Source organism: Hemiscyllium ocellatum, chromosome 9, assembly GCF_020745735.1.
Source record: "Hemiscyllium ocellatum isolate sHemOce1 chromosome 9, sHemOce1.pat.X.cur, whole genome shotgun sequence".
Taxonomy (NCBI): Eukaryota; Metazoa; Chordata; class Chondrichthyes; order Orectolobiformes; family Hemiscylliidae; genus Hemiscyllium; species Hemiscyllium ocellatum.
In genome coordinates this window covers 105,470,326-105,492,791 of record NC_083409.1, presented here as the reverse complement: position 1 = coordinate 105,492,791, position 22,466 = coordinate 105,470,326, and the positions used below count along the sequence as shown (strand labels likewise).

The 22,466-nt window shown below is 43.3% G+C and overlaps 1 protein-coding gene across 1 annotated transcript in view; it reads left to right on the top strand.

The window, feature by feature from the left end:
* Positions 1 to 17,322, top strand: part of adgrl4 (adhesion G protein-coupled receptor L4) — a 163,738-nt gene extending 146,416 nt beyond the window's left edge. Inside the window, exons 14-15 of the mRNA XM_060830634.1 lie at positions 4,565 to 4,733; positions 14,459 to 17,322. Of these exons, the coding sequence (XP_060686617.1) occupies positions 4,565 to 4,733; positions 14,459 to 14,521 (232 nt within the window). The 3' untranslated portion in view covers positions 14,522 to 17,322. The remainder of the gene's footprint in view (positions 1 to 4,564; positions 4,734 to 14,458) is intronic.
* Positions 17,323 to 22,466: the final 5,144 nt, after the last annotated feature.

Here is a 22,466-nt window from a genome sequence, read left to right as displayed (position 1 = left end):
TGCCATCTTAACTATCTGATTAACATGCCCTGCCACCTTCAGGGATCTGTTAACAAGCTTCCAAAGATCTCTCTGTTCCTTTGAGTTTCTTTCCATTCATTGAGTACTCCCAATTGATTGAAGGTACAATGACTTTGTCTAATTCTCAGGTTATATGAACAGAATGGCTTTAGGAGGGTTCAAAACACAATAGATAAATCAGTTCGATAACGCAGTAGGTGAAACCAGTTTGTAACTGGGTGACCCTATAACACCACTGATAGTGTGATTCAAGGTCTAATTGTTAGAGTGTTTAAAATATATTGGGCAGGGTGACTCAGTAGCATCATGAATAGGGCAATTCAAGACGAGCTTCATTGTGTAATGGACTGGGCACCTCAGTGAGCTAGTGAATAGGGCCTCTCAGTTGAACAATACACAGCATGGTCCTGGATCAGTGGTGCTGGAAGAGCACAGCAGTTCAGGCAGCATCCAACGAGCAGCGAAATCGACGTTTCGGGCAAAAGCCCTTCATTAGCCCGAAACATCGATTTCGCTGCTCGTTGGATGCTGCCTGAACTGCTGTGCTCTTCCAGCACCACTGATCCAGAATCTGGTTTCCAACATCTGCAGTCATTGTTTTTACCTAATACACAGCCTGGGTCCATAGTTACAATGATAAAGGTTGCTTCAGGTCTCAGTTGTCAAGATAGTTCAAGATGGAATGAACAGTGTAACATGCTGAAGTGATGGATCCATCTTCAAATATATGCTCACCCCTTTGCCTGCCACACCTCCTTCCCCACCTGAGCACCCATCATCAGCGTGAATTCCACTTACCTTTATTGGTCAGTGCATTGAGTATAAGAGTTGGGACTTTATCCATTCATGGGTATTAGTGAGGCATCTTTCAGAATACTGTGTGCAATTCTGGTTGTCCTTCCAAAGGAAGGATGTTGTTAAACTTGAGAAGGTGCAGAAAAGATTTACCAGGAGGTTGCCAGAACTGGAGGGTTGGAGTTATGGGGAGAAGCTGGATAAGCTGCGGCTTTTTACTCCAGAGTGTCAGTGGCTGAGGGGTGACCTTATAGAGGCTTATAAAATCATGAGAAGCATGGGCAGGGTAAATAGCCAAGGTTTTTTTGGAAGGGGTCCAAAACTAGAGGACATAGGTTTAAGGTGAGAGGGGAAAGATATGAAAAGAACCTGCTGGCAACTTTTTTGATGATGCATGTATGGAATGAGCTGCCAGAGGAAGTCATGAAGTGGGTCCAAATACATTTAAAATGCATCTGGATGAGGATATGTACAGAAAGGGTTTATCGGGTTATGGGCCAAGCACTAGCAAATAGGACTAGGTCAGATTGGGATGTCCGTTCAGCATGGACGAGTTAGACCGAAGGGTCTGTTTCCATGTTGTATGATTCTATGACTCTGTAACAAGAAGATACGTTTTCTCTATCTATATCAAAATCTTGCATTATTTGAAAGCTCTCTTTTCAGTCAGTCCTCATTTTCATTAGTGTATAAGATGTGAACATCACTGCATCACTGTAATGGCTGGGGCAGTTTCAAGGACATTTCAGAATGAACAATATTGCTGTGGAACTGGAGTGGTGTAGAGACAGAATAAGTACAGACAGCACATTTCAGAGGTGGGACTTTTACAGCAAGACAACAGCTACCATTGCTGGTACTAGCTTTTTATTTAAGATACTTGCATTTTCTAAAAGCTCTCAGCTGCATTAGGGGAATTTACATTCATGATTTAGATATGACTGTGTTTTGATAACTATTTCCTCTAGCTCCCTGTAAACAGCTGCAGTGTGTTTGTCCTTTCCAGTTCGGGATAACCTTATCTTTCTCATTTAAATCTATGTTGTGATGATTTGCTCATTTTATTTTACCATATAACGTTTTAAATTCTCACTGAAAAGATAATGACGGTTTCTCAAATCTCCAAGAATAGAACAGGGGTCATGTCTGAAAATGCAGTACCAACGACAATTGCGGAAGAAACCCTTGCTTTCAAATGCTCCTTCAGACTAAATAAGATAGACCTAGTAATCAGCTGGCCACCAAGAGCAACAACTGAGGACAAAGCTTCACAAACCAGCGTGCAGAGAGAGATGGTTAATCCCCTGTGATATATAGCTCCTGTTCCAAAAGTGACAACAATATAATTCAACGAAAACCATCACCAGGCTGCTGGAGCAGTTAATGAACGTGGGTGCCACATTTGGACGTTTCTCTGTACTTTTATTTGAAATCTCTGTGGTATCTTCCTCCTCTCACTGACACGGACTGAGGTTCAATTTCACATGTAGTTTGAGGCAGCTCAGTTACTTTGTACAACTCTCAGTGGTTAGCATTGCTGCCTCACAGTGCCAGGAACCTGGGTTCGGTTTGAGCCTCAGGCAATGAGGTTTACACATTCTCCCCATTACTGCGTGCATTTCCTCCGAGTGCTCAGTTTTCCTCCCACAATCCAAACAGGTGCAAGTTAGATAAATTGGCCACAAGAAATTGCCCATGGTGTCCAGGGATGTGCAGGCTGGGTGGATTGATGGTGAATACAGGGGTAGAGAGGTGTGTCTGGGTGGGATGCTCTTCGGAGGGTTGGTGTGGACTCAATTGATCAAATGGGCTGCTTCCACACTGTCGGGATTCTATGATTGCCAACAAATGCTTGTCAAATGGTCTTCTTCCATAGTGTAGAGATTCTATGATTCTACTTCCAGGCACAGACCCTCTCAGTGGTCACAATGGACAGGGAGGATAGGATCATGAACAGCACATCAGGTAGCATGACTCAGTTTGTAGACAATTGAATGGATCAGGAGCACAATCAATTCGCTTGCCTAAGTCAACCACATTCGCTTTTCTCTCAGAGTTGTTAAGGTGCAGAAAGAGGCCATTCATCCCATCATTCCTGCACTGGCTCCTCAAACAAACATCATTGCCTATCTCTCACGGACAATTTCTATGCAAGTAGTCATCCAATGTCCCTCTTGCATGCCTCAATTGAACCTGGCTCCAAACTAAGGGAACGTTTTGCTGAGCATCTCAGTCAGACCCATGGGGCTGACCGGACCTCCCAGTCACCGCCCCTTTTAATCCCCCTTCCCACTCCCTTTCCAACATGACCATTCTTGGCCTCCTCCATTACCACAGTGAATCAGATCGCAAATTGGAGGAACAACACCTCATCTTTCGCCCAGGCATCCTGCAGACTGGAGGACTCAACACTGAGTTCTTCAATTTCCAATCCCTTCCCATCCCCAACTCTCTTCCCAGCCCCTCCTCCTCCCTTCCATTCCTCTCATCGACCTTTCCTTCCAGCCACCAATCGGATTCAGTCCCCCAATGACCAACCAGGTCATCCCCCTACCTGTCTTCACCTATCCCTACCTCACCAACCTGCCCCTGCCACCCCCTTTGTCTGCAGCTCCCCTTACACCCACCCCAAGTCCTGAAGAAGGGTTACACCCGAAACGTTGACTTCTCCACCTCCTGACGCTGCCTGGCATTCTGTATTCCTGCATGTCTACTTTAGAATCTAGCATCTGCATTTTTTTTTGTCACCATCACATTTCCAGGCAGCGCATTCTGAACCCTAACTACACGCTGGGTGAGAAAGTATTTTTTTCTCACGTCACAATTATTTCTTTTGCACATCACTTTAAATCTAAGCCCTCTCTGCCTTTTCCCTTTAATGAGCTTTAACACCTTCTCCCTGTCCACTGTGTCCAACCTGCTCAGGACATTTTACATAAATATCGAGGAACAGTGATCAAGAAGAACCAATGAAACACTTGCATTTAAGTAGCACCTCTCACACCCTTGTTATCATCCAAAGTACTTTAGAAAGTAGTCATGGGATGCAATTTAAGAAGGTTAGCAGCATTACTGTGCACAGCAAGGCCACAAATACTAACATGATAATCCCATCTGTTTTCAGTGTTATTAAGACAGTGACAAATGCACACTAGGAGATCAAGAAGGCACCGGATGAATACCACCATGAAGGTAGTTGGTAGGGAAGCAGGAGATTAGTACCGGGCAGTGATGCTCAGAGCAGGAATGATGGGCTAAATGGCCTCCTTCTGCATCCCAACAATTCTGTCATTCTGAGATTGGTGAGGACTTTTATGCCCTTCCAGTAGGTACTCTCACTGGATCATTTACACCTGCCTGAAAAGTCAGACAGGAAGGAATCTGCCTTCTGAAAGTGCACAGTGCCTCAGTGGTTAGCAGGGAGCCGGGCTCGATTCCACCTTTCGGCAGCTATCTGTGTGGAGTTTGCACGTTTTCCCCCATATCTTGTGTGTGTTTCCTCTAGGTGCTCCAGTTACCTCCCACAGTCCAAAGCTGTGCAAGTTAGGCGGATTGGCCATGGTTTGGGTGTGATTATCTTTGGAGGGTCGGTATGGATTTGATGGGCTGAATGGCTTGCTTCTGAAGCATATGGATTCTATGATTGTACTGTTGATTTAATCTTTGACGGTGATTGAATGACCAGCCTGGTGCCAGTCTTAATTGACGATGGATGTGATCTCATGAATGTACTCATTGTATTTGGCAGATCATGTGCCCGTGGTGCATTGGCATTACTCTTCCTTCTTGGAGCTACCTGGACCTTCGGTGTTCTGCACATTATCATGGGATCCATGGTGACAGCATATTTGTTCACTATCTCTAATGCATTCCAAGGGATGTTCATCTTTATATTTCTCTGCATCCTATCAAAGAAAGTAAGTTTCACTTCTCAACAAAATGGTAAAACTTTGAAATCCACCCGGAAACATGAAAGAGGGTGAAAGTTTTTCAACGCCAAGAGGGTGGGGGAATCAATAATATAACAATAATGGCCATTCAAACTGAAAGGAAGGTGAAACAACATTGGCAGTACCTTTTATAACCTCAGGACATACTAAAGTAGTTTACAGGAGAAAGTGAGGACTGCAAATGCTGAAGATCAGAGCTGAAAAATGTGTTGCTGGAAAAGCACAGCAGGTCAGGCAGCATCCGAGGAGCAGGAGAGTCGACGTTTCAGGCATAAACAGTCATTCAACTCTCCTGCTCCTCGGATGCTGCCTGATCTGCTGTGGTGTCACACTTTTTGACTCGAAAGTATTTTACAGCCAGTGTAAAACTTTCGTGGAGTAGGCAATATGGGAAATATTGGAGTTAATTTGCACGCAGCAAATCCAACAAACAGCAATTAAATAAGTGACGAGGTATTGTTTTGTTATTCACTCATGGGACATAGGTATCACCAGCTGGCTGGCACTTTCTTGTTCATCCCTAGTTGCCCCTTGAGAAGCTGCGGGTGAGTTTCCTTCTTGAACTGCTGCAGTCCATGTGTCATAGGTTGACCCACAATGCCCTTCAGGAGATATTTTAGGATTTCTTCCCTCACATAAAACCATGCTGACCATCCCTATTAATTCCTTGTCTCTCCAAGTGCATGTAAATCCCATCTTTCAGAATCACCTCCAATAACTTACCCACCACTGAAGTCAGACTCTCAGGTCTATAATTCCCAGCCCTCTCCTTACATCTTTTCTTAAACAAAGGCACAACATTCGTCACTCTCCAGTCATCCAGCACCCCACCCAGAGTTATAGGTGACACAAATATTTCTGCAAGGAACCCTGCAATTCCCTCCCTAACTTCCCACTGCATCCTGCCATTCTCTGAAGATTTGTCCATTGCACTTGAGAAGGTAGTGGTGAGCTGCCTTCTTGAACCACTGCAGTCCACCTGTGACCCACAATGCTATTAGGGAGAGAATTCCAGGATTTTAACCCTAGTGATACAGAAGGAAAAGGATCTATTTCCTTGTCAGGATGTTTCATGGTTTGGAGGAAATGTTCAGGGGCTGGTGTCCCCATGTATCTGCTGCCCTTGTTCTTCTAGATGGAGCTGGTCTTGAGTCTGGAAGGTGCTGTCTGAGGATCTTTGATGAATTTCTGCAGTGCTTCTTGCAAAATGTATACACTGCTGCTACTGAGCATCAGTAAGTCGAGGGTGTGGATGCTTGCGTCATGCCAATCAAGCGGGCTGCTTTATCTTGGATGGTGTCGAGCTTCTTGTGTGTTGTTGGAGCTGCACCCATCCAGGCAAGTGGGGAGTATTCCATCACACTCCTGAATGGTGTCTCTGGATGGTGGACAGGCTGTAGGGGGTCAGGAGGAGACTTACTTGCTGCACTATTCCTAGCCTCTAACCTGCACTTGTAGCCACTATATTAATATTGTGAGTCAAATTGAGTTTTTGGTCATTGATAATCTCCAGGGTGTTGATTATGATGGGGGGAGGGGGGGGGGGGGATTAATTAATGGTAGCATTATTGAATGTCAAGTGGCAGTGATTCGATTGTCTCTAATTGGAGATGGTCATTACCGTGTGGCAAGCAAAATACTGCAGATGCTGGAGAAACTAAGCACGTCTGGCAGCATCTGAGGAGAGAGAATGAGAGTTAACATTTTGAGTCAATTATTACTCTTCTTCAGAACATGTGATGTGTCCCGAATCAGATATGGAATGTCTCTGTGCCCCAGTCCCACTGTCATTGTTAACCCTCCAATCTGAGGCCACAGTCAACAAAGAATGGCAATATCCCTTCATGTAAAAATTATTTCCCCCCCATATGAACACATTATGGCCTTTGACCAGCAGCAGCTGATAATCTAAACCTTCTTTCCTATGAGCTCGCCTTCCTCTACCCTTCTCCCCCCAAGATCAGACTTCTCTCCAATGAACCCATTGTCGCCAATCCAGACACATTCGGAAGTTCATTCTTGATGAAGAGTTTATGCCAAAAACATCGATTCTTCTGCTCCTTGGATGCTGCCTGACCTGCTGTGCTTTTCCAGCGCCACACTTTTTGACTCTGATCTCCAGCATCTGCAGTACTCACTTTCTCCTCCACATTGAGGTGCTGTAGAATAACTAGGTCATCCATTTCATTGAGGATGAATGGTTTTCATAGTTAAAAAGCACACAACACCAGGTCATGGTCTAACAGGTTTAATTGTTGGCAAAAGTGAGGACTGCAGATGCTGGAAACCAAAGTTTAGATCAGAGTGGTGCTGGAAAAGCGCAGCAGGTCAGGCAGCGTCTGAGGAGCAGGAGAATCAACGTTTCGGGCAAAAGCCCTTCATCATGAAGAGAGCTTAGGAATAGGTTTAATTGTTGGACTATAACCTGGTGTTGTGTGATTTTTAACCCCAGTCCAACAACGGCACCTCCAAATAATGATTTTCATGTGCTGGAGAGGGCATATAAAGAGGAATCAGCCATTCATCCCCTGAACCAGTTCCATTGTTCAGTTAAATCATGACAAGAAGGAGTGTAAAGTTGAATGCTATCTCTTTATTTTTCTGCCTTTATGAAGTATGTTTTGGTTTATTTTTTCAGTGTTTTAAGGTGGTGACATTGTACAACACTTTTCACTATATTTTGTAACAGTAAATAAGTAAATAGATAGATAAAATAAAGAAATGCTCTTGACATCTTTTAAGTTACCAGCTAGCTTACTCTCAAACTTCATCTTTTTCCCCCTTATTACTTTTTTTAAGTTATCCTATCGTGGTTATTAAAGGTTTCCCACTAATCGTCACCACACTGCATGCTTTTATTTTGCTTTTATGCTGTCTCTAACTTCCTTTGTCAGCCATGGTTGCTTTGTCCTTCCCTTTGTATGTTTCTCTTCCTCAGAATGAATTTCTGTTGCGCCTCCTGAATTAACCCCACCATCTTCCCCGCTCGGTTTCCCTGTCAACCAACTCTGGCCAATTCCTCTCTCATGCCTTTGTAGTTACCTTTACTTAAGGGAAGCAGTGACCTAGCGGTATTATTGCTAGTTTGCTTATCCAGAAATTCATATAATGTTCTCGGGGCCTGTTTTCAAATCCCACCAGGGCAGATGGAACTCAAATAAGATGAGTCTGAAATTAAGAGTTTAATGATGACCATAAAGCCATTGTTGGAAAAACCCATCAGGCTCATTAAAGCTCCTTAGGGAAGGAATTTGCAGTCCTGACCTGGTCTGGTCTACATGTGACTCCAGACTCACAGCAATGTGGTTGATTCTTAACTGCCCTCTGGATAATTAGGGATGGATAATAAGTCCTGGATTAGTCAGCAATGGCCATATCCTACGAAGGTACAAAAAACATTTGCAAGACTATCCCTCTCAAACCGCAGGGTGAATTCTATCAAACTATGGTCACTGCCCCCTAAGGGTTCCTTCACTAAAACCTCCCTCATTAAGTCTGCCTCATTACACATCACCGACCCTAATTAAAGTGATGTACAGCTCCAATCTCTCCTCCCTGCTCTTATCATCTTTGCCTTGAAAGATAAATCCAGGTATTCCGTATGCCTTCTTAATCACTGTTAACCTGTCCTGCCACCTTCAGGGATCTGTGGATGAGCTCCATAACATCTCTCTGTCCTACTGAGCCTCCTTGTATTCCATACGTCTTCCTGTCTGACTCGTTTAGTGTTTCAAAACATTTATGTACATGGGCTCACATAACCTTTTTAAGACAATAATACATTGATTGCATCTTTTCATGACAGTAGGCCTTCCCAAGTGTAATTACTTGGGAATATAAATGTGTTAGAACTGTCTTGAGAGGTATGAAACAGCATTTGCTTAGGTTTTGACATACCCAGAAGTATTAGCAAGTGAATTTCTGCTGCTTACCTCTCTGTGTGTAAATCCATACCAAAAATCACAAAAAAAAAGTTACATTCCAGCCTGTGGATTCCTAAACAGCTGAATGTAAAGCATTTAACAGCTTTACTAAGTCACTAAAAAATAAAAAAAAGTTAAGCAAAATGCTGTTGCTAATACAGAGGTGATTCAGAATGATTACATTCAGAGCTGAGATGATTGCAAGGCATTTGCCTTCAAGTGTATTGGCTAGATATCCCCTTCATCACTGATCTGACTGTGTACTTTCTCTCATAGGATTCTGCATTCAACCCTAGCACATCCATTGACTGTGTTAACCGTCTGTTTTAGTTCTTCCTAAAGGTTAATTGCTGAAGGTTAACCTTGCGGTAATAGCTTGTGACAAGATCATTTTGACAGAGAACGTCACCATCTAACTAAATAGTAAACAGGTTTGAAATCACTTTTCTGGTAGCGTTCCTGTCCTCATTATTGTTCTTATTTAGCAAGGATTTCCTGATGGGCCCGAGCACACAATATACATTCTGCTGTTCAAAGTTTATTGATTCGGAAAGGTATGTGTCAACATTAGCTGAGCTTGACAACATTTCTCTTAATACGGCAATGAGGAGATAACCAATTATAGTGAGCAAAAGATTCCATCTTCTCCACTAAGCAAGGTCAAAGGGCAAGAGCATATGACATGCTAAGTCTCTGGTCGATATTTTCAGACATTTCCCCTTTAATCAATACTATCTATTTTCTTCTCAGTTTTAGGTCTCATTTTCCTCATGTCAACACAGTCACTTCACTCATCACTTTGATTTTCACCTGTTGAATCTTAAATATCAAAGATACTTCATGATCTCATTTATAAATACTTATCAAAGTTTCCTGGTAATCACTGTCCATAAAGAACCTATTATGGCAGCTGCTCTTCTGTCCAAAGCACAGAAAAATGCCATTCAGCCCCATTGGACCAGACTAGCATGATCCATTTGAGTCTCCTCTCACTTTACCTTATCAACATTTCTCCCCCTTGGGATCAGAGAATCCCTACAGCATGGAAGCTGACCATTCAGCCCATCAAGTCCAAGCCAACCCTCCAATGGGTATTCCACCTAGACCCACCCTACCTCTGCATTCCCCATGGCTAATCCACCTGACCTGAACATCTTTGGACTGTGGGAGGAAGCCAGAGCACCCAGAGGAAACCCATACAAACAAAGGGAGAATGTGTAAACTCCACACAAATGTTACCCAAGGAATCAAACCTGAGTCCCTGGTGCTGTGAGGCAGCAGTGCTAACCACTGAGCCACCGTGCCGCCCAATACTTATCCTGTAATTCTCTAAATAAAATGCTGTAAAGTCCCATATTCTCTGGGTAAAGTTATTCCTCTTGAATTTCTCATTGGATATGTTAATGACTGCATTGTATTTATTGACCGCCGTAATTTCACTCTCCTCACAAGTAGAAATACCTTTGTTATCTGAATCTACCCAAACTCTTTTATGTTCTTAAAGACCTTCCTCAGCCTTCCAAAAGAATCAAACCCTAGCCTGTTCAGTCTTGTTGATTTTGTTCCAATGTTTGCAGTTTCTTTGTCTCTAACAGTCTTGTTGAAGGCAGTAATCTTTCACTTGTGGTACCATCAATGTAAATGGCAATCGCAATGTCTTCAGTGCCTCCACACCCTTCATATTGTATGGAGCCTGAACTGTATGCAGTACTCTCTGCATAGCATTGCCAAGAGGCTGAGGAAATTTGTTCAGTGCTAACAATTGGGAAATGGACCCAGGGCTTGGCTCATGTTATTCCACCACACAACACCAGGTTATAGTCCAACAGCTTTAATTGGAAGCACTAGCTTTTGGAGTGCTGCTCCTTCATCAGGTGGTTCTTCAGGAGCGGCGCTCCGAAACTAGTACTTCCAATTAAAGCTGTTGGACTATAACCTGGTGTTGTGTGATTTTTAGCATTGTATGCCCCAGTCCAACACCGGCATCTCCAAATTATATTATTCATGACCTTGTCAATTTGATAACGGTTAATTATTTCTGTGTCCTTTGTTCTTTCCCACTTTTTCACGCAGAGGGTGGTGCGTGTATGGAATGAGCCGCCAGAGGATGTGGTAAAAACAATGACTGCAGATGCTGGAAACCAGATTAGTTGTGCTGGAAGAGCACAGCAGTTCAGGCAACATCCGAGGAGCAGTAAAATTGACGTTTCGGGCAAAAGCACTTCATCAGAAATATGTGGTGGAGGCTGGTACAATTACAGCATTTAAGAGGCATTTGGATGGGTATATGAATAGGAAGGGTTTAGAGGGATAAGGGTCAAGATTAGAATGGTTCTGGACAAGTGCAGCAGGTCAAGCAGCATCCAAGGAGCAGAAAGATCGATGTTTCGAGCAAAAGCCCTTCATCAGGAATGAGGCCTCATTCCTGATGAAAGGCTTTTGCCCGAAACGTCGATTTTCCTGCTCCTCAGATGTTGCCTAAACTGCTGTGCTCTTCCAGCGCCACTCTAATTTAGACTCTGATCTCCAGTATCCGCAGTCCTCACCTTTGCTTAGAGGGATATGGGCCAAGTACTGGCAAATGGGGCTAGATTAATTTAGGATATCTGTACAGCATGGACGGGTTGGATTGACGTGTCTGTTTCCATGCTGTACATTTCCACGACTCTATTTAAAATGAATTAAAAGGATAAAGATATGAACCCCAATCTCTCAATGAAATGGGTATGTTGGAGGTAGGACTACAGCAAATATCAATTCACATTTTCTAGCTTCATCTCACTTTGAAAGATTCAAGTTGAATTATTTCTTAATGAATACTTTGCTTCATTATTCACGACTTGACATTTCTGAGGACAGTGTGAAACAGACAGATATACTCAAGCAGGTTGACGTTAGGTAGGAGGATGTGCTGAAAATTTTGAAAAACATAAGGATAGATAAATCCCCTGGGCCAGACGGGATATACCCTAGGTTACTATGGGGAGTGATTGCTGTACCTTTGGCGATGATCTTTGTGTCCTCACTGTCCACTGGAGTAGTGCCAGATGATTGGAGGGTGGCAAATGCTATTCTTTTATTCAAGAATAGGGGTAATCCTGGAAATTACAGACAAATCAGTCTTACTTCTATGGTATGCAAAGCATTGGAGAGGATTCTGAGAGACCGATTAGATTCTCTACAGTGTGGAAACAGGCCCTTCAGCCCAACCAGTCCATACTGACCCTCCAAAGAGTAACCCACCCAGACTCATTTCACTCTGACTAATGCACCTAACACCATGGGCAATTTAGCATGGCCAATTCACCTGACCTGCACATCTTTGGACTGTGGGAGGAAACCCACACAGACACGGGGAGAATGTACAAACTCCACACAGACAATCACCCAAGGTGGGAATCAAACCTGGGACCCTTGTGCTGTAAGGCAACGGTGCTAACCACTGAGCCACCATGCCACCCTCAGGATTTATGATTACTTGGAAAACCATAGTTTGATTAGAGATAGTGAGCATGGCTTTGTGAGGGGAAGGTCTTGCCTCATAAACCTTATTGAAGTTTTTGAGGATGTGACAAAACACATTGATGAGGATAGAGCAATGATTGTAGTGTGCATAGATTTTAGCAAGGTATTTGATAAGGTTCCCCATGGTAGGCTCATTCAGAAAGTATTCGAGGAGAAAGTGAGGTCTGCAGATGCTGGAGATCAGAGCTGAAAATGTGTTGCTGGAAAAGCGCAGCAGGTCAGGCAGCATCCAAGGAACAGGAAATTTGACGTTTTGGGCATAAGCCCTTCTTCATTCCTGAAGAAGGGCTTATGCCCGAAACGTCGAATCTCCGGTTCCTTAGATGCTGCCTTACCTGCTGCACTTTTCCAGCAACACATTTTCAGCTCATTCAGAAAGTATGAAGGCTTGTGATACTGGGAAACCTGTCTCTCTGGATACAGAATTAGTTGGCCCATAGAAGACAGAGGGTGGTGGTAGATGGAAAGTATTCAGCCTGGAGTTCGGTGACCAGTGGTGTTCCACAGGGATCGGTTCTGGGACCTCTGCTCTTTGTGCTTTTTATAAATTACTTGGATGAGATAGTGGAAGGGTGAGTTAGTAAATTAGCTGATGACACAAAGGTTGGTGAAGTTGTGGATAGTGTGGAGGGCTGTTATGGGTTGCAATGAGACATTGACAGGATACAGAGCTAGGCTGATAAGTGGCAGATGGAGTTCAAACTGGAAAAGTGAGAAGTAATTCACTTTGGTAGGTCAAATTGGAATGCAGGATACAAGGTTAAAGAAAGGATTCTTGGCAATGTAGAGAAACAGAGTGATCTTGGGGTCCATGTCCATAGATCCCTCAAAATTGCCACCCAAGTTGATAGGGTTGTTAAGAAGGTGCATGGTGTGTTGGCTTTCGTTAGCTGGGAGATTGAGTTTAAGAGCTGTGAGGTTATGCTGCAGCTCTTTAGAACCCTGGTTAGGCCACACTTGGAATATTGTGTTCAGTTCTGGTCGCCTCATTATAGGAAAGATGTGAAAGCTTTTAGACAGGATGCAGAAGAGATTTAATAGGATGCTGCCTAGACTGAAGGGCATCGCTTATGAAGAAAGGTTGAGGGAGCTAAGGCTTTTCTCTTTGGTGTGAAGAAGGATGAGAGGTGACTTGATAGAGGTGTACAAGATGTTGACAGGTATAGATCGAGTGGATAGCCAGAGACTTTTTCCCAGGATAGAAATGTCTATCATGAGGGAATATAATTTTAAAGTAATTGGAGGAAGATTTTGGAGAGATGTCAGAGATAGGTTCTTTACACAGAGAGTGATGGGTACTGCTGACTGTTGCAGTCGAGTCAGCTACATTCGGGGTGTTTAAGTGCCTCTTGGATAGGCACATAGAAAATAGTGCATTGAAGGGTATGTAGGTTAGTCTGATCTTAGAGTAGGATAAAAGGTCAGCACAACATCACGGGTCGAAGAGCCTGTCCTGTGCTGCACTGTTCTATGTTCTATGTTATCAAGTCATAGAGATGTACAGTATGGAAACAGACCCTTCGGCCCAACCCGTCCATGCCGACCAGATATCCCAACTCTATCTAGTCCCACCTGCCAGTACCCAGCCCATATCCCTCCAAACCCTTCCTATTCATATACCCATCCAAATGCCTCTTAAATGTTGCAATTGTACCATGGATTGGCCATGCTAAATTGCCCTGTAGTGTCTAGTACTGTGCAGGCTAGGTGCATTAGTCATGGGCAATATAGTGATGGGGGTGGATTTGGGTGGGATTCTTTTCAGAGGTATGGGCTGAATGGCCTGCTTCCACACTTTAGGGGTTCTATGAAAAGGCAAACCATTGCAGGCTTGCATTTGTGCAGCACCTTTCATGATCTCTACACCTCCTAATGCATTTTCCAGCCAATGAAGTCACTGCTGTAGGAAACATGGCATTGGGCATTTCTTTCAAGGTGACAACATGGACATCATGGGTCGAAAAGTGTGGCGCTGGAAAAGCACAGCAGGTCAGGCAGCATCTGAGGAGCAAGATAGTTGACATTTCAAGCCTAAGCCCTTCATCGGGGATGATGGTTTATACCCTGAGCGTTGACTCTCTTGCCCCTCACCACACTGAATCTCCAGCATCTGCAGTCCTCACTTTCTCCACACGGACATAATGGGCCAATTGTGTCAGATCCTGTGATTCTATTTATGTCTTGAAAGCGCAAATTTAAAAAAAATGAACAAAACTTATTTCTCCTTATGAATGTACTTCACAGATCCAGAAAGAGTACTACAGATTATTTAAAAATGTGCCCTGTTGCTTTGGGTGCCTGAGATGAGGTGCATTGAGAATGAAAGGCGAAGATGAAATGGCAGAAGACAAAGAGAAGAAAGGATGCATTTCTGAAGAGACACGAGCAGCGTTGATTTGTTAAAGGATTATAATTTATTTGAAGCTTTAAATTGGATGTTGGATGGGATGGAGGGGGCACTGTGTGCAGTATTCCTTAGAATCTTTACAACTCAATATGTCTTCACATGTACCTGTTTCATCTTGTAGCTTTGAATTCTGTTTATGTAGCTTAGATTGTCGGTGGAAACAGCAGAGGAAAGCTGAGAGCCTTCCTGTGATGTTCCTGACTTATGGAGATTTTTAAACAATTACACTGTCAGAACAACCAGTCAGCAATGTAGAGGAATATCATCTTAAATGCGCAAAGACATCATCCACCAGGACGGAGAGTTGTGACCTTCAGGTTTATGTTTTAATACTTGCAGTAGCACAATTCCTCTTGTAATAAAAAAGCAGACAATTGCCTGTTGTTCACAGTCGTCACTTGGGAAGGGGAATCAGTTTTTCACAATGTGACTTGATAATTATGGAATAAAATCAGACCTTCTCCCAGTTTTCATTAAACAAGGAATTTTTTCCCCTTCTCTCCCCAATCTAGCCTGGTTCTTTATTTTAAAAAAGGAGAGGAACCAAATCAGTTCTCATTCAATAATATAAAGAAAGGGTGAATACAGAGAAGGAGACATAGGAGCTGGTTTCATCATTGAACAGAAGAAAGCCACTCAGCCTATCATAAGATGTGTGGTCCCTTTCTCATCAGACTGTCAGGTATAGGCTAATACATTCTTCATTGCATCAAGTAGTTTGGTATCCTAAAGCAGCCTGCACTTAACCCCTGTCTAGTATTTCCTGCAGGGCACTAAATAGCCTCATTGACCAGATTAGTTTCACACTGCTTCACAAGAATATTGCAGCAATTCAAAAACGTAGCTTATCCCCAACTCCAATACCCTGAATTTGTTATTGAGTTCAGCACCTTCATATTGTGAACACATTCCCATTCCTTCCCTTTCTTTTAGCCTTACTTTTTACATTCTCTCCCATGATACATGTCCTCTCTCCCCTTCCCCTACCCCAGTGGGACTGCCTGTCCTTTCCAGTCTGGTGCTTCAACACACCATGTTCTTCCATTTTCACATTCCGATCACTTAATCTGAATTATCAACATCCTTGCTCCCCCAGCACTCCATCCTCCTCCATTATTTCATAAATGTTGTTACCCCCCCACCCCCGCCCACATTTCACGTCAGCTCTGGTGAAGAGTCATCTAGACTCGAAATGTTCGCTTGCTCTCTCTCTCTCTCTCTCTCTCTCTCTCTATGGATGCTGCCTGACCCACTGTGATCTCCAGCACTTTTTTGTTTTCAGGACAGTAATTGGTGGTCTTACTGGCAATGTCCATATCCCACAGTCTACCAGTACCACTTTGCCTGCCATACTATCAGCTTTACTCACTTTTTAAAAATGTTTCAATGGAATGTGGGCATCATTGGAAAGGTGCATCATTGTATCATTGTTGCCTAATCCTAATGGACCTGAAGTGATCAAGTTAAGACTCAATGACATTTCTGTGGATCTAGAAGGATAGACTAGGTAAGGATGGTAGATTCCAGTAATTAAATAACTCAGTGGTTTAATGTTATCTATTATTCAATTATTCATTTAATTTAAATTCCATCAGTTGCCCTAGTGGGATTCGAACACTTGTACTCAGAATATTAGCCTGACCCTCTCCGCTAATAAACATGTAAAATTGCTACTTCATCACCATCTTCCCATCTGTTATGAACCACAGCTAACAGTGATGGAGCAGTGCGTCATGACCCTTCATACCTTCCTCCCCAAGTTAGTGAACTCTATAGAAATCTTGTGGAGCAACAAGACAGCTGTTAAGAAAAAAAAACAAAAAATATTTCAGATTTACTAAGGATTCTGAACTATTGTGAGCAAAAGGGATAATCAATGGCTAATGTATGAGACTGGTATTAAACAAGGTGTTAGATCATGATAAATTTTGCAATTTCATGACAATCATTCCTCTGGCAAAAAGGTGAAGTTCATTCAATACCAGTAACTTCCATCCAAGAGAGAGGAATCTGTCTAAGGGATGACCCTTTAAAGGTGAGGTACCTGTTGAATCTGTGGAACTCATTGCTGCAGAAGGCTGTGGCAGCCAAGCCATTGAGTGTCTTTAAGACAGAGATGGATAGCTTCTTGATGAGTAAGGCGATCAAGGGTTATGGGGAGAAGGCAGGAGAATGGACATGAGAAAAATGCCATGATCAAATGACAGAGCAGATTCACTGGGCTGAATGATCTAATTCTACTCCTATATCTTATCATCTTATTCTTTGAACAACACTGTTTGAGGGATAAGGTCTCGAGTGCAACTCTAAGGTGTCCTAAAGCAAATTAATTTCTGCCTACATAGGCAAATGAAGCCTCAGACTCTACCAAAGGATAGTGGGAAAATCTTTTCTGCTGTCTGGTGTAGGACAGACAACAGCATTAACTTTTCACCCTCCACCCAGTAATTCAAAAGCCAGTTGTGTTTCTAACTGAGCCAAGGTGGAATACAGCAATAAGTCAATGATGTTACAATATGGGCCTATTTGTGTTACCCATTGTGGAGACAATTAGTCCATTGAGTGTGACAATCAGAATACTGTAGCTGGATGCTTCAATCTGTTACTTTAATGTAATTCGAAGTGAATTTTAATTAAAGATGTAATCCACTTCACAACATGTCTTGATATTCATAATCAAATAAAAATTTCATAACTTTAACTTGCAAACTTTCTTTGGTGAATATAATGCCAGCCTACACCAGTTAAATGCCAAAATCATTTGTTCTTTCAACTTATGACTGAACAACATTTGTACCTTGTGATTCAACAGCGTTGATTTTCTTGCCAAGAACTTAACTCCATGCTCATGATCTTAAGTTTCAGATCAGGTGAGGGATAAAGTTATAGCTTAATGAGAGGTTTGAAGTTTGATTTTGTTATGAAGAGGATCAACACATTGGCACTTTGTTGAAGGGTTTTATCATGTAAATATATATTTATTGGCGGCAAAAAATAAATTCAGGTTCATTTTCATTTATGCGTTCCAATTAAATTGGTTTCTTGGGTGATCTTGTAAATGTACAACTGTTTTGCATAATTTGTTCTTCTCACTGAGGTTGCTGAATTGCAGAGTTGATGGGAAATCCAAATTGTTCATTGATGTCAGTCCTGGTTTGGTGAGTTCAGAGACATTATCACTTCAAAATTACAATGCAGCTTGCTTGTTTTTCCATTCTTCATTGGTGACCGGTCAGACCCTGGAATGTCCCACTTGACAGTGTTGTTGGTGGGTTTTCATCAATAGGACAAGCAGTTCAAGATGGCAGCTCACCCACCGCTTTCTCAGAGAGAAAAGACACCAAAACATTTGAAATAACAGCAAGGTAAAAAAAAACTTCCAGTTGAGGTATCCATGGGCCAACAAAAGTCATTCGGTTTGATTTTGCTGAGGACATGTCTCTCTATGACTCCATGATTTGATTTGATTTGATTTATTTATTGTCTCAAGTACCAAAGTACAGTGAAAAACTTTGCTTAGGAGCAGTTCAGGCAGATCATAGTAAGCAAGGACGTATAGATTACAGGGTGAAAAAAAGCATATGGGGTCACATCTCACACAGGATGTGCTCTCGGCAAGATCAACATTAGCAAGATTGAAGTTAGAGAGTCCATACTCCCACTTTCTCAAAATGTAAACTACATTTGGGATAGGATTTATGAACATCTGGATAGGACTAATGTGATCAAGGATAGTCAGATGGTTTTGTGAAGGGCAGGTCGTGCCTCACAAACCTTATTGAATTCTTTGAGAAGGTGACTAAGGAGGTGGACGAAGGTAAAGCAGTAGATGTGTTGTATATGGATTTTAGCAAGGCATTTGATAAGGTTCCCCATGGTAGACTACTGCAAAAAATACGGAGGTATGGCATTGAGGGTGCGTTGGAGGTTTGGATTAGGAATTGTCTGGCTGGAAGAAGACAGAGGGTAGTAGTTGATGGTAAAGGTTCATCTTGGAATGCAGTTACGAGCGGTGTTCCGCATGGATCTGTTTTGGGACCATTGCTGTTTGTCATTTTTATAAATGACCTGGAGGAGGGGCTAGAAGGTTGGGTGAGCAAGTTTGCGGATGATACGAAAGTCGGTGGAGTTGTTGACAGTGAAGAAGGATGTGGCAGGTTACAGCGGAATATAGATAAGCTGCAGAGCTGGGCAGATAGGTGGCAAATGGAGTTCAATGTAGGTAAGTGTGAAGTGATTCACTTTGGTAAGAGTAACACGAAGATGAAGTACTGGGCTAATGGTCGGATACTTGGTAGTGTGGATGAGCAGAGGGATCTTGGTGTCCATGTACACAGATCTCTGAAAGTTGCCACCCAGGTAAATAGTGCTGTGAAGAAGGCATATGGCGTACTGGCTTTTATTGGTAGAGGAATTGAGTTCTAGAGTCCTGAGGTCATGTTGCAGTTGTATAAGACTCTGGTGTAGCCGCAGCTGGAGTATTGTGTGCAGTTTTGGTCGTCATACTATAGGAAGGATGTGGAGGCACTGGAACGGGTGCAGAGGAGGTTTACCAGGATGTTGCCTGGTATGGTAGGAAGATTGTATGAGGAAAGGCTGAGGCACTTGGGGCTGTTTTCATTGGAGAAAAGAAGGTTTAGGGGTGACTTGATAGAGGTGTACAAGATGATTAGGGGTTTAGATAGGGTTGACCGTGAGAACCTTTTTCCACGTATGGAGTCAGCTATTACAAGGGGGCGTAGCTTTAAATTAAGAGGTGGTAGGTATAGGACAGATGTTAGGGGTAGATTCTTTACTCAGCTAGTCGTGAGTTCATGGAATGCCCTGCCAGTAGCAGTGGTGGACTCTCCCTCTTTATGGGCATTTAAACGGGCATTGGATAGGCATATGGAGAATAGTGGGCTAGTGTAGGTTAGGTGGGCTTGGATCGGCGCAACATCGAGGGCCAAAGGGCCTGTACTGCACTGTATTTTTCTATGTTCTATGTTCTAGGAACATGAAAGGTTTAGAGGGATATGGGCCAAATGCTGGCAAATGGGACTGTATAGAGCTTGGGATATCCATTCAGAATGGACGAGTTAGACCAAAGGGTTTCTTTCCATGCTGTACAGTTCTATGACTCTATGAGGACAATGTGAGGACTGCAGATCCTGGAGATCAGAGTAGAGATTGTGGATCTGGGAAAGCACAGCAGGTCAGGCAGCATCCAAGGAACAGGAGAATCAATGTTTTGGGCATTAGCCGTCCTGATAAAGAGCTTACCCCTGAAACATTTACTCTCCTGCTCCATGGATGCTGCCTGACCTGCTGTGCTTTCCCAGCAACACATTCTCGAGCTCTATGAAGCTATATCTCAATGACAAGTATTGCCAGTTCAGGAAACCTCGAATGTGTCAACTGAAGGCTCCTTGTAAATACATTTACAACAGAAATCACTGGCATCCACAGTCAAGAGGGCGGCGCAGTGGAAGCGTACGTAATCCTAGGCCAGGAGGCCCAGGTTCAAGTCCTGTGTGCATAAGAGATGCATCATAAGTAAAACACATCTAAGTTCAGCAGGTAATAAGGAGGGCAAATGGAATGTTGGCTTTTATATCAAACATGGCTGAAAAATGTGTTGCTGGAAAAGCGCAGCAGGTCAGGCACATCCAAAGAGCAGGAGAATCAACGTTTCGGGCATAAGCCTTTCTTCAGGAAACAGAATGGAGTATAAAAATAAGAAGGTTTTGTTAAAACTACACAGGGCACTAGTCAGACCACAGGTGGAATATTGTGAACAGTTTTGTGCCCTTTATCAGAAGAAAGTTAGGCTGGCATTACAGGCAGACCAGAGAAGGATCAATCTGCTGGTCTGGGTTTGAAGGGTTTGGCTAATGAAGAAGGATTGAGTAGGTTGGGCCTGTACTCTTTGGAATATTGAAGAATGAGAGGTGGCCTTATTAAAGCATGCAGGATTTGTAGGGAACTCAGTGGGTAGGTGCAGAAAGGTTGTTTCCCCTTGAGCGACTGTCTAGGACTATTGAATTGCATTTATTGTCATGTGTGCTAAGGTACAGTGAAAAGCTTTGTCTTGTGAGCAATACGGGCAGATCACAGAGTTAAGTAGCATAGATAAGGAAATAATAGGTAAACAGCAGCAAAACCCAAAGCAGGCAAATGTTAAGAGTTTGTGAGTCCATTCAGTATTCTAACAACAGTAGGGTAGAAACTGTTTCGAAACTGGCTGGTGCATGTGTTCAGGTTTCTGCGCCTTCGCCCCGATGGCAAAGTTGTAGAAAAGCATTGCCAGGGTGGCATGGATCTTTGAGAATGCTGGCGGCCTTTCCTTGACAGTGGGTTTGGTAGATGGATTCTATCGATGGGAGGTTGGCCTTCGTGATTGTCCGGGCCGAGTTCCCCACTCTCTGTAACCGTCTCCGATCTTGAATGGTATAGTTGCCATACCAGGTAGTGATACATCCAGACAGAAAGCTCTCGATGGCGTACCTATAAAAGTTGGCAAGGGAATTCGCCATCTTGCCAAATTTCCTCAGCTGCCTGAGGAAGAAAAGACGTTGTTGGGCCTTTGTAACCAGTGCGTCCACATGAAGAGTCCAAGAAAGCTTGTTGTGGATGACCACTGCTGCAAATGTGTTGCTGGTCAAAGCACAGCAGGCCAGGCAGCATCTCAGGAATAGAGAATTCGACGTTTCGAGCAGAAGCCCTTCATCAGGAATAAGAGAGAGAGAGCCAAGCAGGCTAAGATAAAAGGTAGGGAGGAGGGACTAGGGGGAGGGGCGATGGAGGTGGGATAGGTGGAAGGAGGTCAAGGTGAGGGTGATAGGCCGGAGTGGGGTGGGGGCGGAGAGGTCAGGAAGAGGATTGCAGGTCAGGAGGGCGGTGCTGAGTTGGGAGTTTGACACACCCCATTGTTTCCATCTCTGTGCTGTTAATGTGTAGGGGGGCATGAGTAACATCCCGCCGAAAGTCAGCAATGAGTTCCTTGGATTTGTCAGCATTGAGAGCTAGGTTGTTCTCAGCACACCATTTTTCCAGGTCTTCCACCTCCTGTCTATAGTCTCTTTCGTCGCCATCTGAGATTTGACTGACTATGGTGGTATCATCAGCAAACTTGTAAATGGCATTAGTCTGGTATTTGACGATGCAGTCATGAGTATACAGTGAGTACAGTAGAGGGCTGAGTACGCACCCCTGAGTGCTCCAGTGTTGAGTGTTAGTGACAATGAAATATTGTCCCCAATCTTCACTGATTGTGGCGTGTGGGTCAGGAAACTGAGGATCCAGTTGCAGAGAGTGTGGGTTAGTCCGAGATCATTAAATTTAGTCATCAGTCTTGAGGGGATAATAGTTTTGAAGACTGGACTGTAGTCAATGAGTAGGATTCTTAGGTAGCTGTTCTTGGTGTCAAGATGTTTTAGGGAGGAGTGAAGGGCAAGTGATATGGCATTTGACGTGGATCTGTTGGTCTGATAGGTAAATTGGAGTGGATCAAGAGAAGTGAGGAGGCTGGAGTTGATTAATGCCATGACTAGCCTTTCAAAGCACTTCATGACCACTGAAGTTAGGGCCACTGGGCGGTAGTCATTGAGACATCTTAGGCAAAAAGATGATGTTAGCCCTCTCGAAACAGGCAGGGACAAAATCTCAGAATAAAAGGACACGTATTTAAGTCAGAGATGAAGGGCTATCGAGGCTGAGTCATTAAGGATAATCAAGACAGAGATAGACATTTTTAGTCAGTCAGGGAATCAACAAGTTTTAGGAAAAAGGCAGGAATGTGGAGTTAAGGTTTACTAGATCAGTTGTGACCTCATTGAACAGCAAAGCAGATTTGATGGGCTGAAT